The sequence below is a fragment of the Rhea americana genome, unplaced genomic scaffold (genome assembly GCF_003343005.1).
Source record: "Rhea americana isolate MKP2758 unplaced genomic scaffold, rheAme1 scaffold_48, whole genome shotgun sequence".
Classification (NCBI taxonomy): domain Eukaryota; kingdom Metazoa; phylum Chordata; class Aves; order Rheiformes; family Rheidae; genus Rhea; species Rhea americana.
Window position 1 is genome coordinate 699,495 of NW_028186623.1, and position 13,335 is coordinate 712,829.

At 46.2% G+C, this 13,335-nt stretch overlaps 1 protein-coding gene across 1 annotated transcript in view; it reads left to right on the forward strand.

The window, feature by feature from the left end:
• Positions 1–6: 6 nt before the first annotated feature.
• Positions 7–13,335, forward strand: part of BARX2 (BARX homeobox 2) — a 35,085-nt gene continuing 21,756 nt past the window's right edge. The window contains exon 1 of the mRNA XM_085316763.1: positions 7–184. Coding sequence (XP_085172889.1) covers positions 73–184 — 112 coding nt within the window. The 5' untranslated portion in view covers positions 7–72. The remainder of the gene's footprint in view (positions 185–13,335) is intronic.

A 13,335-nucleotide genomic window follows, 5' to 3' on the forward strand; every position in this document is an offset into this window, starting at 1 on the left:
CACTGCCAGCCGCAGCCGCGGCTCGCCGCGCCCGGCCGCGCCAAGGCAGGCAGGCGGCGCTACAAGACCTTCATGATCGACGAGATCCTCTCCAAGGAGACCTGCGACTACTTCGAGAAACTTTCCCTGTGCTCCGTGTGCCCGGCCCTGCTGGTGCGGCCCAAGCCGCTGCACTCCTGCGCCGGTAAGGCAGCCCGCCGCCGCTCGCCCTGCGCGGGGCCGGGGGGCAGGAAGGGGCCGCGGGGGCCCCCCAAGCCGCAGAGCCCCCCCAAGCCGCAGAGCCCCAGCCCCTGCTGCCCCGCCGAAGGGGCTGCCCTCGGCCGGGCGCCGCGTCGCGTGGAAAACCCGCTGTAGCCCGCGGCCGAGCCGCCGGCCCGTCACCTCGCGCGGGGGCCGCGCTTCAGCCTTGGTCTTCCTGGGGATGTGCCCAAATAAATCCCCTTTGCCAATGGGAGTGAGTTAGCAGGGGCACGCGATGTCCTTGGCCGTGCTGTCGCGCTCCTTGAAACCACTGCCGGGTTTCCCATGGCTGTCGGTGGGAGTAGGAAAAAGTTAGTAGTATTGGTAATCCCAGGAAAATTGCTCGTGAAAGACCGTTCTACCCCCAACTCACGCTTCTTCTGGAATAAGCCTTACAGGGAAGACAGGAAACGCTTCTGTAGGTTTTACAGACACCACAAGCAGATATGTATGAACGGGACCCCGTCCTGGCCGAATCCCGATGATTTTAATCYGCCAGAATGAGCAGCGGGGTCTTGGCTGTGGGCGGTGTTAAATTTCTCAATCAGATCGGGCTAATATGAGCTTTTAGCAATGCACGTTAAAAGTAGATGTGTAATTCCTATAATGCAGTCTAGTTTTTTTTATTTTTAAGAAAATATACTTTTCTGATGGAGTGGGTGGTTCTCCAGATTTATGTTCTTCCACTAATGCCACAATTCCAATGGTGACACTTAATATCTCCGGAGAATCTGCTGATGAAACTGAAAGTTAAAAATACGTTCTTCAAAGAMTCTGAACTCCTCAAGAAAAGCTTTCAAAGGACTAATTCTTGGTAAAATAGGATATATTTCAGGGCCACAAAATGCCGTTTTTCCTCTTACTGAGAACAGTTCATTTGGCATTCATACTAAGTTGTGTTTAAAAACTCAAGATCTACGCTTTTGCTCTTTTTTTTTTTTAATGCTTAGCTGAGTGTAAGTAAGAAGGAACTTTTCTGGTGTTAGTAGAGCTACGCTAATATAAAACATATAATATAACATAGGCRACGTGAGAATTAGACCAGTAATGTAATTCCTTGGTCAAAGCATGGTGCTTATTTGAGCCTCAATATTTACTTTGCAGATATTACTAATTGGAGATTCAGAAGCGATTAAGAGGCCAGATCACAATTACAACCCAGGATGACCTGCTTGGGGAAAGAAATTATATATATGTAGTGTGATCCTTACTCAAAATTAATTTCTTCCTATCGATTTGTGTGTGACTTTCGTTGCCTTCTCCGCCTTAATCGCTGACATACTTTAACGCAGGAAGGCCTAGTTGTTAATCAAGATACTGCTGACAAGGGCGGTTTTTGGAGCTGGTCTCTCGCTACTGTWTAGACAGTGACGTTCTGTGCTCGGCTAAAACAGATCCGGGCGGCCCGAATGGTTTCGGTGTTTTCAATGTCTCCTCCTGCTCAGAGTGGTGTGCTGTACGTTAGAGGAAGCATTAGGAAAGAAAGCTCCTTCAGGTCCCCCAAAGGAGCATTAACTGAGTGTTTACCACCTTCCAGAAGCATATATGACTAACCCGACATCAAAAACATGATTTGAATGTCGCCATCAGAGATCCTTGGTGGTTTTGGTGGGTGGGGTGCCCCACAGGAGCTGTTTAAGGCTCGCCGTCCCCATAGCGGCGAAGGAAAAGAAATCTCTTTAACTATGTGTCTCTGTCGTGTGTGGAAAACATTGGTTTTGCAAGACTGAGATACATTCATTAAATAATCATTAACGATCTTGAAGTGATTCAGCGGATGATTCCGAGTGATGCTGGCATGACTCTCCTGGGTAGCGTTCAATTAAGACATCGTTTCTCTTCGTGCTTGGGAACTTYAACGAATTTGCCCTCGCGATTGCGTTTCGAAGGCCGAGCTCTGGGCTGCCCCTGCGYGGGGCTGGATTGGGCTCTGCTGCTTCTGACGGGATTTGCTTTATGGGGTCGCAGCGGTTGAGGAACGAAATACAGAGAGGGACTTGCTCGTGGGATTAAAACCGCAAAAGAAAAGGCTATCAGAAGTGCAGACTTCCAAACTGCACGCCTCCAAAGTCTGTGGTTACCATTAAAGCTCTATATGCATTAGGTAATAGGATATTTTTATTATTATAAAAGAGAGGAAATTCTGAGTTGTCTAAGAAATGAAGAAAGGCACAAACAGGTAACTAAATGTGAAATATTTTTAAAAATACCTAATGCAAATCTATTAAAAGAAAAAAAAACATGCACACACACACACACGCACACACACACACGCACACACACACAAACATACACTTTAAGACTAAAAAGACTGAAGAAATCATGCTGCAGCATGTAACCGACGGCCCAGGTTTCCTTAGTCTCTCTGCAGCTGGTCGGGGCCAGAGTGAGCGCTTGGCCTTTGCGGGGCCAAGTGGAAAGATGAAACTCAGACTAGTGGAGAGAAATTCGCCGTGCTGCCGTAACGATCGCTGCGCTTGGGGCGTTTGCGGCCGTTACGAGTGATTAGTTACTTCAGCGAAACTTCTGCRTTAGGCAGAGAGATCTGGAAAACATTGGTAACCAAAAGGAAAATATTTCTCTCTTTTGGCTGTGACGAGATGTTAAATATTTAAACATGTGCAGCGGAGCTGGCGCGGGACGAAATCGTCCCGTAGAGCGGCGTGGCCGGGGGGGGGGTGGAAGGAGCCTCCGAAGCTTTTCCCGGCGCGTTGCGGAGCCCGGAACGGGCGGTTTGGCGGCGAGGCGCCTGCGGCAGCCTGGCCCGCAGCTCGCCAAACGCGGGGCGCTTGGAACGAGCCCCGACCCAAATCCTCCTTCGGAAAGGAAGAAAACTGCGCCCCTCCTCTTCCTCCCCCCTCACCCCCTCAGAGAGACCCGCCGTTAACTTAAAATTTCATGCGTAAACATACGTTTTTGGCATTTATTGAGCCAGATGAACGGGAAGGTTGTACTCGGGCAGGATCTGTTACAAAACGCTCACCCGGGTTCAGAGCCATCATGATCAAAAAGTAGATGATTATCTATTTAAACACAAATATTTTCAGGTGGTTGYTAATACCTCTTTGATTATGGCTTTTTGGACTGTGATGACTTAGACAGTGAGAACATTGTTTATTTATTTAGTTTCATTATATTTAATTATTTAATGGGCTTTTCGTATTATGTGGTATCTAATTAACTTGTGTAAGTAATGATTACMGTGCTAATGTATGCAGTTCTTGGTTTGCTATAGAGACGTTTGAAGGTTTGAGAAATCCTAAACTTGATTTCCARTTGACTGGAATCCAGAAGGAAGCATTTTTCTGACTGTACAATTTTTAAACTTTACATTTAAGAAACATGTAGGTGAGTCTATAATTATTCTGATTTAATTCCCCCGTTTTTTTTTTTCTTGGTTTCTTATGTTCAAAATCCAGCTGCTGTATTTGTAGTTCCAGGCATGATAAATAATCAAAGGATTTGGATATTGTCAGCRTATGGAGTTTTGAGGTCAAACTGAAGATTTTTCATGTTTATCAAAGTAACTAAAATCTCTTGAAAAATAAAAGCCAAGGCAGTCATACCCTGGAGAAACATTATGTGCTATCTCTGGTAATAGTGAAATCCCTAAAATTAAGTATTAATAACGAAGAATATTGGTCTTGAATATCCTTCCTAAACGACCCAAAGCTATTGAGATGGCCGGATTAAAACTGCATTGCCCCTTTCAGGAAGGAGCTTGTTAAGAGTGTTCAGTGTATTTTAGCAAAGTTGGTAGTGAAAATTAATTGTGGTCTGTGCTATGTAGTCATTGCTACCAGCACCTGTTCTGGAACACATCAGAAAACACAAATTCCTGGAGTATCTTAATGATTTATAACTGAAATCCCAGCGCGCATCAGTGTAATTTAGATCTGCTCTGTGCCACGGCTTTTTACTCTTACGTATCTCAGTTAGGAGCGAGCTGCTTTTTCTTCCACTGGAAAAGTTAGAGCAGAAAGGCAGCTCGTGAACGTGGCTTTACAAGTATAAAGATACCCTATATCAATATGTTTTTTTTTTCCCTTCTCTGAGATTTAGCTACTTTGATAAAAGCACATTTACACTTGTGCAAGTGGATTTGTTTTAATGAGACTTGTACTGCTCTACGTATGTTAAATAATTAAAGCGCAATAACTTCTTTAAGTGGATATAGCCTTAATTTTCCAACTCATTACAAATCTTTTGAACATTTATTGCTCCAGTTAGTCTGCTAGTCAGTTTGTGGGGCCGGTTGTATTTAAGGAAGACCATAGAAATTTTCATGTTTCCTTGAAATCCTTTTTTTTTTTTTTTTTTTTTTTTTTTTTTTTTTTTTTTTTTTTTTTTATTTTGTGAGAATAGGATCTTGTTCAATATTTGTATGATGGAGTTTTTGAGAGAGAGAGACATACACACACACACGTATAAAAATCTATATAATCTAATAATCTATGTATAATTATATATATTAAAAAATCCAATATCTAGCTTGGTCAAAACTTGAATTTTTCTTTTGCTGTTTCTTTTTTTTTCCTCTCCCCCTACCATTTTCCTGTTATAGTTGAAGTTTTGCTCACTGGGTTTATCTAAGTAATCCCTGTAAACACTGGAGGCCCTCGGGAAATTATTGCTTGTGCAGTAAAGCATGAGCTTTGATATTCACGATCTTCAGTCAGACTTGTCAACTTTTTTAGGAAAGCAGGGTGAGAAGGTAGATTTATTATGTTTTAAAAGAGCTCAGTTTTAATTTAAGTGACCTCACAAAAATACGAGATTCCATCTGATTTTGTTCGAAAGCTTTGAAACGGGCGAGCTTTGAATTTGCTCCGGACAGGACTTAAAACTGGGGAGGAGRCGGAGGGGGGAGAGCGTTTCTTTTGCTCAGATATTTTGCTGAACCTTTTTCCTTTCAATTGAACGGATACTGTTACGGAGCCGCTGGGGGAGAGCGSGGAGCTGTGGGAAAGGAGCCGGGAAGGGATATAGCCTGTATATCCGAGTGCGGAGAAAAACGAGATGCCCTCCACTCAAAGCCTATTATCTGAAACATAACAGCTGGGTTAATCCGGTTAAATAAAACAAATGCAAAGTTGTGGGGGAATACCTTCTGCCCGGCTGATWTACACCTGAGCGTGCCGGACCTCCYGCCAGCTGTGCGTCTTCAGCAGGGATTGAATCCTCCCCGAAGGACTGCGCAAACCTCAGCTTTTGCTGTGATGCTCCTGGTAGACGTAGGTTCGTTTTGAGCCGTTAGCAAGAGCTTTCTGCCTGGTGGTGTGGGAAGCGGACGCTCAGGAGGTCTCTCTGCTCTAGATGTCTTAGGTGGGCGCCTGCGATGGCAGGATCTGGGACCTGCTGATACAGGAGGTCCCTCAAAGACCAGGAGGTCAAAGACCCTCGAAAAGGTAGGAAGCCAAAATGAATATACTTGTTTATACGATAGCAAAAAGTGGTAGGTGCCAACTTAAATTGCAGATCCGTGAGTGTCTGCATGTGGAAATCGGCATTGCTGCAGTAGTGCTTGATTGGGTTTCTTTTTGTGGTTATTTGTGCAAATATATGAAGAAGAAAAGAAATCAAATCTCTTTATGCTTATTGGCTTCAGCTAACAAAGACTAATGATTTAGTCAATGACACTAAAATTCTACAGCTTAATGGCAAAAGCTAAAGGCAAAGTGACAAGGGAAATAGAGTAATCCTGAAAAATACGAAGTATTCCTCCTCTAGATGTCTCTTAGATGATTCTGATCCAGTGTTAAGGAATCTATCAAGTATTCCTAATTAACARTAAGGTAATTCAGACACTGCATTACTGCGTGCAGATTCTAGAAGACAGTCACATCTGTGCTGACATTTCAGAGCACTCTCCTGAGAACCCAGAGAACTCAGAATTTGATATCACGGCCTCGTCAGGACCATCTCCTACTCATCTAGTATGATTAATGCAGACGTAACTTAAGGAAAGCTTGAGTTTGGTCAAAATTCCCAGATAAATAACTTCCTGTCCATTTTARCCCTGCAGGAAGGTCCTCATGTGTCCATTGTGCTGAAAATCAGCTTTTGCTAAAGGTATACTGACCAAACGCTGTAGGCTTTGAATGTGGATTCATCTGTAACAGCTGAAGCTTGGGCACGAAATTTAATTTAAGACGTTGGCATTTTTCAGCCTGTCAGCCTTGGTTTTATATATTCTGAGGTTGTTAGCAGAAAATATAGTTTAGAAATGCCAAAAAATGACATACGAAGAATAATAATGAGCTGACTAATAATAGTGTATTTAGAGATGAGTCTGCCAATCTTTTACATCAGATTATATCCAATATTAGAGGTGGTATTTCAGAGTCTGAATTTACAAATGAGTTTCTTAGASTGAGCGGGGAAACTCTGGCCGTAAGTTCAAATAGTGAGATGCCTCAAATATCTAGATTCAAGACTGAATTTGATTGCATCTATCTCCATACTGCTAATAATGAATAGAACAAATTAATGAAAGGCCAAACTACATAGAACAAAACAGAGAATTGCACCACAGTGATTCCAATAAAAGCTTTGCTGGAGAGGCATCGGCGTTGTGGTTAAATGTGACTAAGCGTTGCAGAGGAATGCTATARTACGAGATACTGGTGAATGTGGGATTCCACTGGGAAAATGGGCTCCTACGCCTTATTTTCCAAGGTTGCAGCTCGGACTGGGTGCAGTCCGAGTCCATCTGAACACTGGGGATTAAAAGCTGTAGGTTTGTTCAGACCCGCTGATGGCAGTTCTGGGCGCCGTTCTTGGAGACTGCGTTACAGCCCCAGTGCACGGCTCGAGTTACTGCGATCCTGGTTTTTATGACTCTTACTCAACTTGCTGCTATAAAATGCAGGAAAAAGAAGATCCATCCGGAATAAACGTTCCCCCCCCCCCAATGCTGCTGCCTTCTGTGCCAGACAGGTATGAACAGGAGCAAGAACCTTCCTTGAGGAAACGAGGGCTAAGTAACGCTACATGAAGACTAGGATGCACCGTGCGGGACTGAGCCTACACGGCGTGTGAACGGGCCGGTCGACTCGCCAGGCTACGAGGAGGAGAGCAAAGCGGAGCAGAAGCTAAGGGAACTTTTATTTCTTTTTTTTCTGTTTACTTGAGTTGATTTTTACATTTATCTTTCAGTGAAGAGCGGCTCATGGTAGCGTTATCTGGGCAGAGCGGCGACCAGACTGCCGATCTGCCTTCAGAAAGGAGTTAGACCTGAAATGTCGATATGAGCGTTGTAAGTAGGTTTGGATGGTYGAAAGAAATCTCTGCCTCCGACTTCCAATGGCTTCCATGCCCGTGGCACGAGCGTGCGAGTAAGGGAGACTTGCGTGCAGCTGTGCGCCGTCGACGGCGGAGCTCCTCGGCTGGAATTAACCTTCGCACCAGAAACCGGACTCTGCAAACAACTTGCCTGCTGCATTTACTAGGTTAGAGACAGACTTCTCCCTTTTGCTCTGATGATCTTGGTTTCTTGCTTCTGGTGGTCTCTGTCATACGCCGATCACCACGCTACCATGTCCAGCTAGCGGTAACTGTGCGGCTCCGCTCGGAGGAACGGGAAACTCGGGCTCTGCATCCACAGACCACGTACGGAATTTCTTCGCATCCGAGTGAAAAGATTTGGGGTGGCCAGGATAATAGATGTTTTGATTTGTGTGCAGATAGAGAAGAAGAAGAATTGCTCATCCTTTGTAGGTCAGAATGAAACAAAAYGTTGTAGAATTYATTTTGGCAAGTTAAAGGTRAAAAAAAMCCCAAACAAACATTTAAAAAAAAACACTCACAAAAACCAAAACAACAGCACAACYCCCCCAAATATTTTGTCTGTTAAGRATGATAATATTTCATCAATAAAAGGGATTGAAAACATTTTAGGGTCTGGTTTGAGACCTCTGTGTAGGTCAGGGCTCGGTCTGTAAACAGCTCTGGTCCCAAGAACAAGCTCATGGGAGGGGAGCGCTGGTGTCCCGCGTGCCCGTTGGCTCCGCAGCGAGCGCAGCCGCCCTTGCACCGCGCCGGTGGGCGAGACCACGCGGGCGAGACGGTGCCTGGCGTCTCGCTGGTGCCACGGCGCGTCTGCTCGCTCCCGCCGTGAGAGGAGCGGGAGTTTCCGAGCGGGCTTAGCTGCGGGAAATGGTGAGGTCATGCAGGTACGACCGTCCGGGGACGCGATGGAGATGGATTTCTCACCCCGGGATGTCTGTTGTTTCTAGGGCTCTGGAAGAGTTCAGCTGAGAAGCTTYCACTCCTTGTTGAGTGGTGCAAAATTCCTCAAGCTACGTTTTAATGACATCTTTTAARAAAATACACATATAAATTTGGTGTTAGGATCTGGCTTACACAGCAAATGCTTAATATTTTCCATTTTCCTCTCATTTAGCTTTTACGTTTTGACTGATTCTTGGCACTTTTCCCTCACTTCTCTTGGCCAGAGCGCAGCCCCGACGAACACCGAGTTACCGAACGCGAATATTCCCGGCAGGTGTTTGTGCTGCTTGGCCCTGAACCCCTTAAAGTACCTAAAGGGCAGGCTGAAGAGTAGCCTTTCCCAAAATATCCCCCCCTCCTTCCTCCCTCTCGTGGCCTCCAGCGCTGGAGCTTGAATCTCTCCAGCGAACGCATCCCCCTGTTGCAAAGGGAGGTTGAATATTTGCTGCCCCTCGCGTGTCGTCTCAGCCCGTCCCGTCCCCCGTGGGAGCGGGCGCTGCYGTGCGGGAGCAGCTGGTAGGACCCGTGCCAGGAGGACGCTAGAGTGGTTTTTGTTGTTGTTGTTGTTGTTTGTTTTGGTTTTTTTTCCTCTCAGTTGTGGGATAAGAATTAATGGAAGTGGGAGCGTGATGGGGGTCGGGCTTTAAAAATGTGATGACAGAACGTTTGCAAATATACATGTCATTTTTATCTGTGAGATTTGGAGAAACAACCTTTCCGTGACCTTCAAATTTGCTCGGATGTGTGCGTTCAGGTCTTATCTTGTAAACTCCTAAACTCCCCGTGGTTCTCGTTCAGGTCGTTGGCTGGCTGGTGCGAGGAGGGACTGGAACTGGAAGCGCTTGTATTTGCCCCGCGACGCGGATCAGCTGGCTACTCGCTGTACGGATTTGCTTCAAAGTAGGAGAGTTTTCGGTGCAAGTCATCTGGTAGTRTTTGGCTCACTATTTGGCTTTGGAAAATTATTTCATTTTAGAGACCTATATATTAATAAGACATTTAGTACTAACAATCCAGTTACAAATTACAGGATAATTAATGGCCGGTTTTCCTGCTGATGCAAATCCACTGTGGGCTTTCTTTTTTTCCCCCTAGAACTTCACCTATGGAAGTTGGATTTTGTCTGAAGTGAATTTTAAAAGGTATCCTCAGAGTTAATGTAGAAGCAAGAACGGGACGCTGCTGCTTCACGCGTGCAGGGGCACATCATCGCATCTAGTATGCAGCTGCCTGCATATATACATTAAAAACCAAAATGCAATTGTGTAAGCCCACATGATGCCTTAGTAAAGGCATCGCCATCTCTTTTACAGGACAGGGAAATGTGTGACATGTTTGTGGTTACTTAAATAGCGTCTTCTAGGATGTTGATCTGTCAACTTTGGGACAAAATCAACGGTGGTGATATTTTCTCACGATAAGTACCTAGTTAGATGCAGTATAGGTAATACAAAAACACATTTTAGTGCTCAGGCTTGCTTTTATTTATATTGCTCACAGAGAAAAATGTAAACACCACTGAATTAGGAAGTTAGTAATGAAATAAGTGATACAATATAATGGGGAAATGCCCGAGGCAAGTGCTTTAGTTCTTTTTAGCCGCGAAGCCTTTGCGTGAATCTGTTGGTATTTTTGGCTTCACCCTTCAGTTTTGTTCGAAACTCCCTCAGCCGTTCGGTGAATAGCGGAGGAGCCGATGGTTGAGCGGCTTTGCTTTAGGTGGCTCCATAGCAGCAAAGTCCTCAACCGAGCGGTGACAGACCGTGCCAAAAGTTCGACGGGTTGGTTTTCCCCTGTTGTGATAAACTGTGGAGCAATCGTAAGTGAGGGGAAGGGGGTTAAACTGGGAGAGGAACAATTGGTGGATTATTTGAGTTGAAATGACTGGAAGCCGTATTTGCCTCCCGCTGAAGTCAATTAAATCGCGGTTGGATCGGGGCCGAAATGAGTCAATTCAATTATGCCTGAATTGTAAACACTTAAAAGCACGTTATTATAAAGTAGTTTAGCACTTAAGTTATCTTGAAACAAAAACATTCATGAAACCCCAGAGTGATAGATTTTTTTTTTTATTTGTACAGCTTTAATGAAACCCTTTTTTCTTGCTGCAGATAGATAGAGACCTTTCAGATTGGTGCCCAAACACTGCAGCACCTGTCTATTGCTAAGAGCTGTCATGGCAATTGATATTATAGATATATTTCTGTCCATCAAAGACCAGCTGGCTGGCAGTTGCATGAGAAGAGAAGAGACAGCAAAGATAACCGAGAAGAGATTGTAGAGGTCCCAGCGGTGCAAACCTTGTGGGCTTTRTTTTTATTTTTGATAAAATAACCTAATTGCCTGGATTTAAGGAGAGCTTACTTGTGTGAGTATCAGGTRAGAAACTGCCAGAATATTTGCATCATCTGGTCCCAAAGTTGTAACAATTATGGAGATTTATCTGTCTCAGCTGAACCCAGTACAGCATGAAAAATGTGTATCTTTAAAAAGGGTAATAACGTGTGTGATAAAAAGATGGCTTTAGAAATACTTTTCAAGTTTAACRACATACGGTGCTGTTCTCAGGAAGTCCAGGGGATTTAATCTTTAAATTGTGATTCTCGAGCCTGCTTTAGGAGGAGGGGGTTTTTGTAAATTCGAGACCGGTCCTTCCTTGCTCCGTCCTCAGGAGYTGCCCTCGCCCAGGCATCTCCCGCAGCGTGGAGGGCCGGCGAGGGGGCCGGGGCTGGGTTTCCCCGGGGCTTTCGGCAGCCGTCCCCGYGGCGCTGCCGGGAGCTTCGGACGTCGCGAACCGCGCGTCCGAGAGGGAAGAGCCGTGAACCGGGGTCGCTCCTGTGTCTCCGAACTAAATTTGTCCCCCGGGTAGGCTGTGCGGCCAGCGCCAGGGGCTAAAAGGAGCTCTGCCGGGCTTGACGTTGGTCTTGTTCTCTGTCTCGGCAAGCAGCTGCGCCGAGGATGAAAGACGGGGCCTGATCGGYGTTTCAGCTGAGACGCCGACGCTGCTCGGGCTCCGCGGCGCGCAGGGCTGGGGTGCCGCGAGCGCCCGCTCGCTTCCTTTCCTTTCGGGCCGTCGCAGTGGGGTTTCGTGGTTATTTCACTTTTTTTGTTCTTTTCCGTTTCCCGAGCTTTTCCCCCCAACAGCTTCCGCGAGCGTTTCAGAACTGCTCGCTGACGGCGAGAGGGAAACCTCGATCTTTCAGGGAAGGAAAGAGGTGATACCCACCCAGCAGCGATAATCAGGAAAAAAGGATAAAACCGCCATAAACACCAATACCGGAATTTTGTACCACATCATTTACACAGAAAAATACTGCCAGTTTTCTTCCCCATCTCTTAAAAATACCCCCAAACCAAAAAACCTCCTTTTACTATTAAAGCAAYGTAGGAAACCTCGTAGCTCTAGTCAAATAGCCGTGTCTTTAATTTGAGAAAAAGGCTGCTTCTCCTCGTGGCTCTCACTGATTTCTGTGGTCCCTGCCTGATTTCTCCCTTCTTAATATCGTCGTGATTAGGCACGTCACAACTTGTGAAAAGCACGTTAAAATGGGCTGACAGCTACTTAAAACCGAGCCTTGCTGCTGTCTCCCCACAGATATTGATTGCTTAGCACATCCTAGGCGTGATCCGTTCGTGACTCATATTAACTCACCGGTGATCTTAACCTCGATATTATCTTTCCAAAACCAAAAAAAATAACGCTAAYGCATCGCATCGCTCCGCCTGCGTGCGGGTGCCCCCAGGACAGAGCGGTGCTTCCCCGTGGCTGGGAAATGCCGTCGGGCGGTGGGGGCTGAAGGAAAAAGCTTTTTTTTTTTTTTTAAGGGAAGGAGCTTGGGGAATATTCCCCCGATGTTTCTGGGGAAGCGGGGCTGGTGCTGAGCCGCTGAGCGCCCCGGCAGTGAGCTGCGCTTCTCGCCGACGGTTCGCGGGCGCGTAGCCCGGTTGCTCTGGAASCAGGCGTGCGGGCGAGGTGTTCACCGACCGTACGTACGAGGACGGTCGCAGACTTGCTGCTGTTGGGTTATTGCTGCTTTCTTAACTTACTGAAAAATGCAGCCTGAAGAAACCAAGCGTTCGTTGCCGATACCCCGTGCGTAGCTTTAGTGTGGCTTTAAAATGCAGCGGCTGCTCTTGGTTTGTCCTCCCAAAACGGGTGGTTCCCCAAAGCCAGCCGCAGGATGCGACCCASTACTTGATGCAAAAATTAGAGATATTTGCCTTGTTGATGACCGGCTTAATATAAGTGTTTGAAAACTTCTTGCTCTTGGACTGCTTTACATATGTGAAATAATTTAAGTACCTGCCTAATCTAGTTTCTCTCCACAAGGATTTTCTTCATTTGAATGCTTCGCTTTTTACAACAATGCAAAAATAATGAGGCTTATCATAAAGATATTAAACTCTAATTTAACACTTTGCATGCTGCAGATGATGTACAAAAGCTGTTTTTTTCTCAGCACCTCTCATCCCCCTTTCCCCACACGTGATTTACTCCCCGACGACCGTAATTCTGGGTGTGCAGCGAAGGGAAGGAATTGCATCAGGCTGCAAATCCGTGACCGTCTCCCGCCGAGCGTCCGTTTAGCTGGCGGCTGGGAACGTCCCGCTGGAGCTGGCGACTCGGCGAAGCCCGGGGGACGTCCGAGAGCCTCGCCGGGGAGGCCTGATGCGTCGGCGATCTTTACTCATCTGCGCCCCTGACTCATGTAGTGATGCGCAGCCGGGTACGTGCTCGCCCTGYGCCTCGCTTTGCCCATCAGCTGCGTGAGCCCAGTGGCTCGCTGCACGCTTGGAAGTGTTGTRAAGTCCTTCGCTAGGAAATGCAAGGGAGGTGCAAAGCTGTATTGTCGGCGGGGRTTG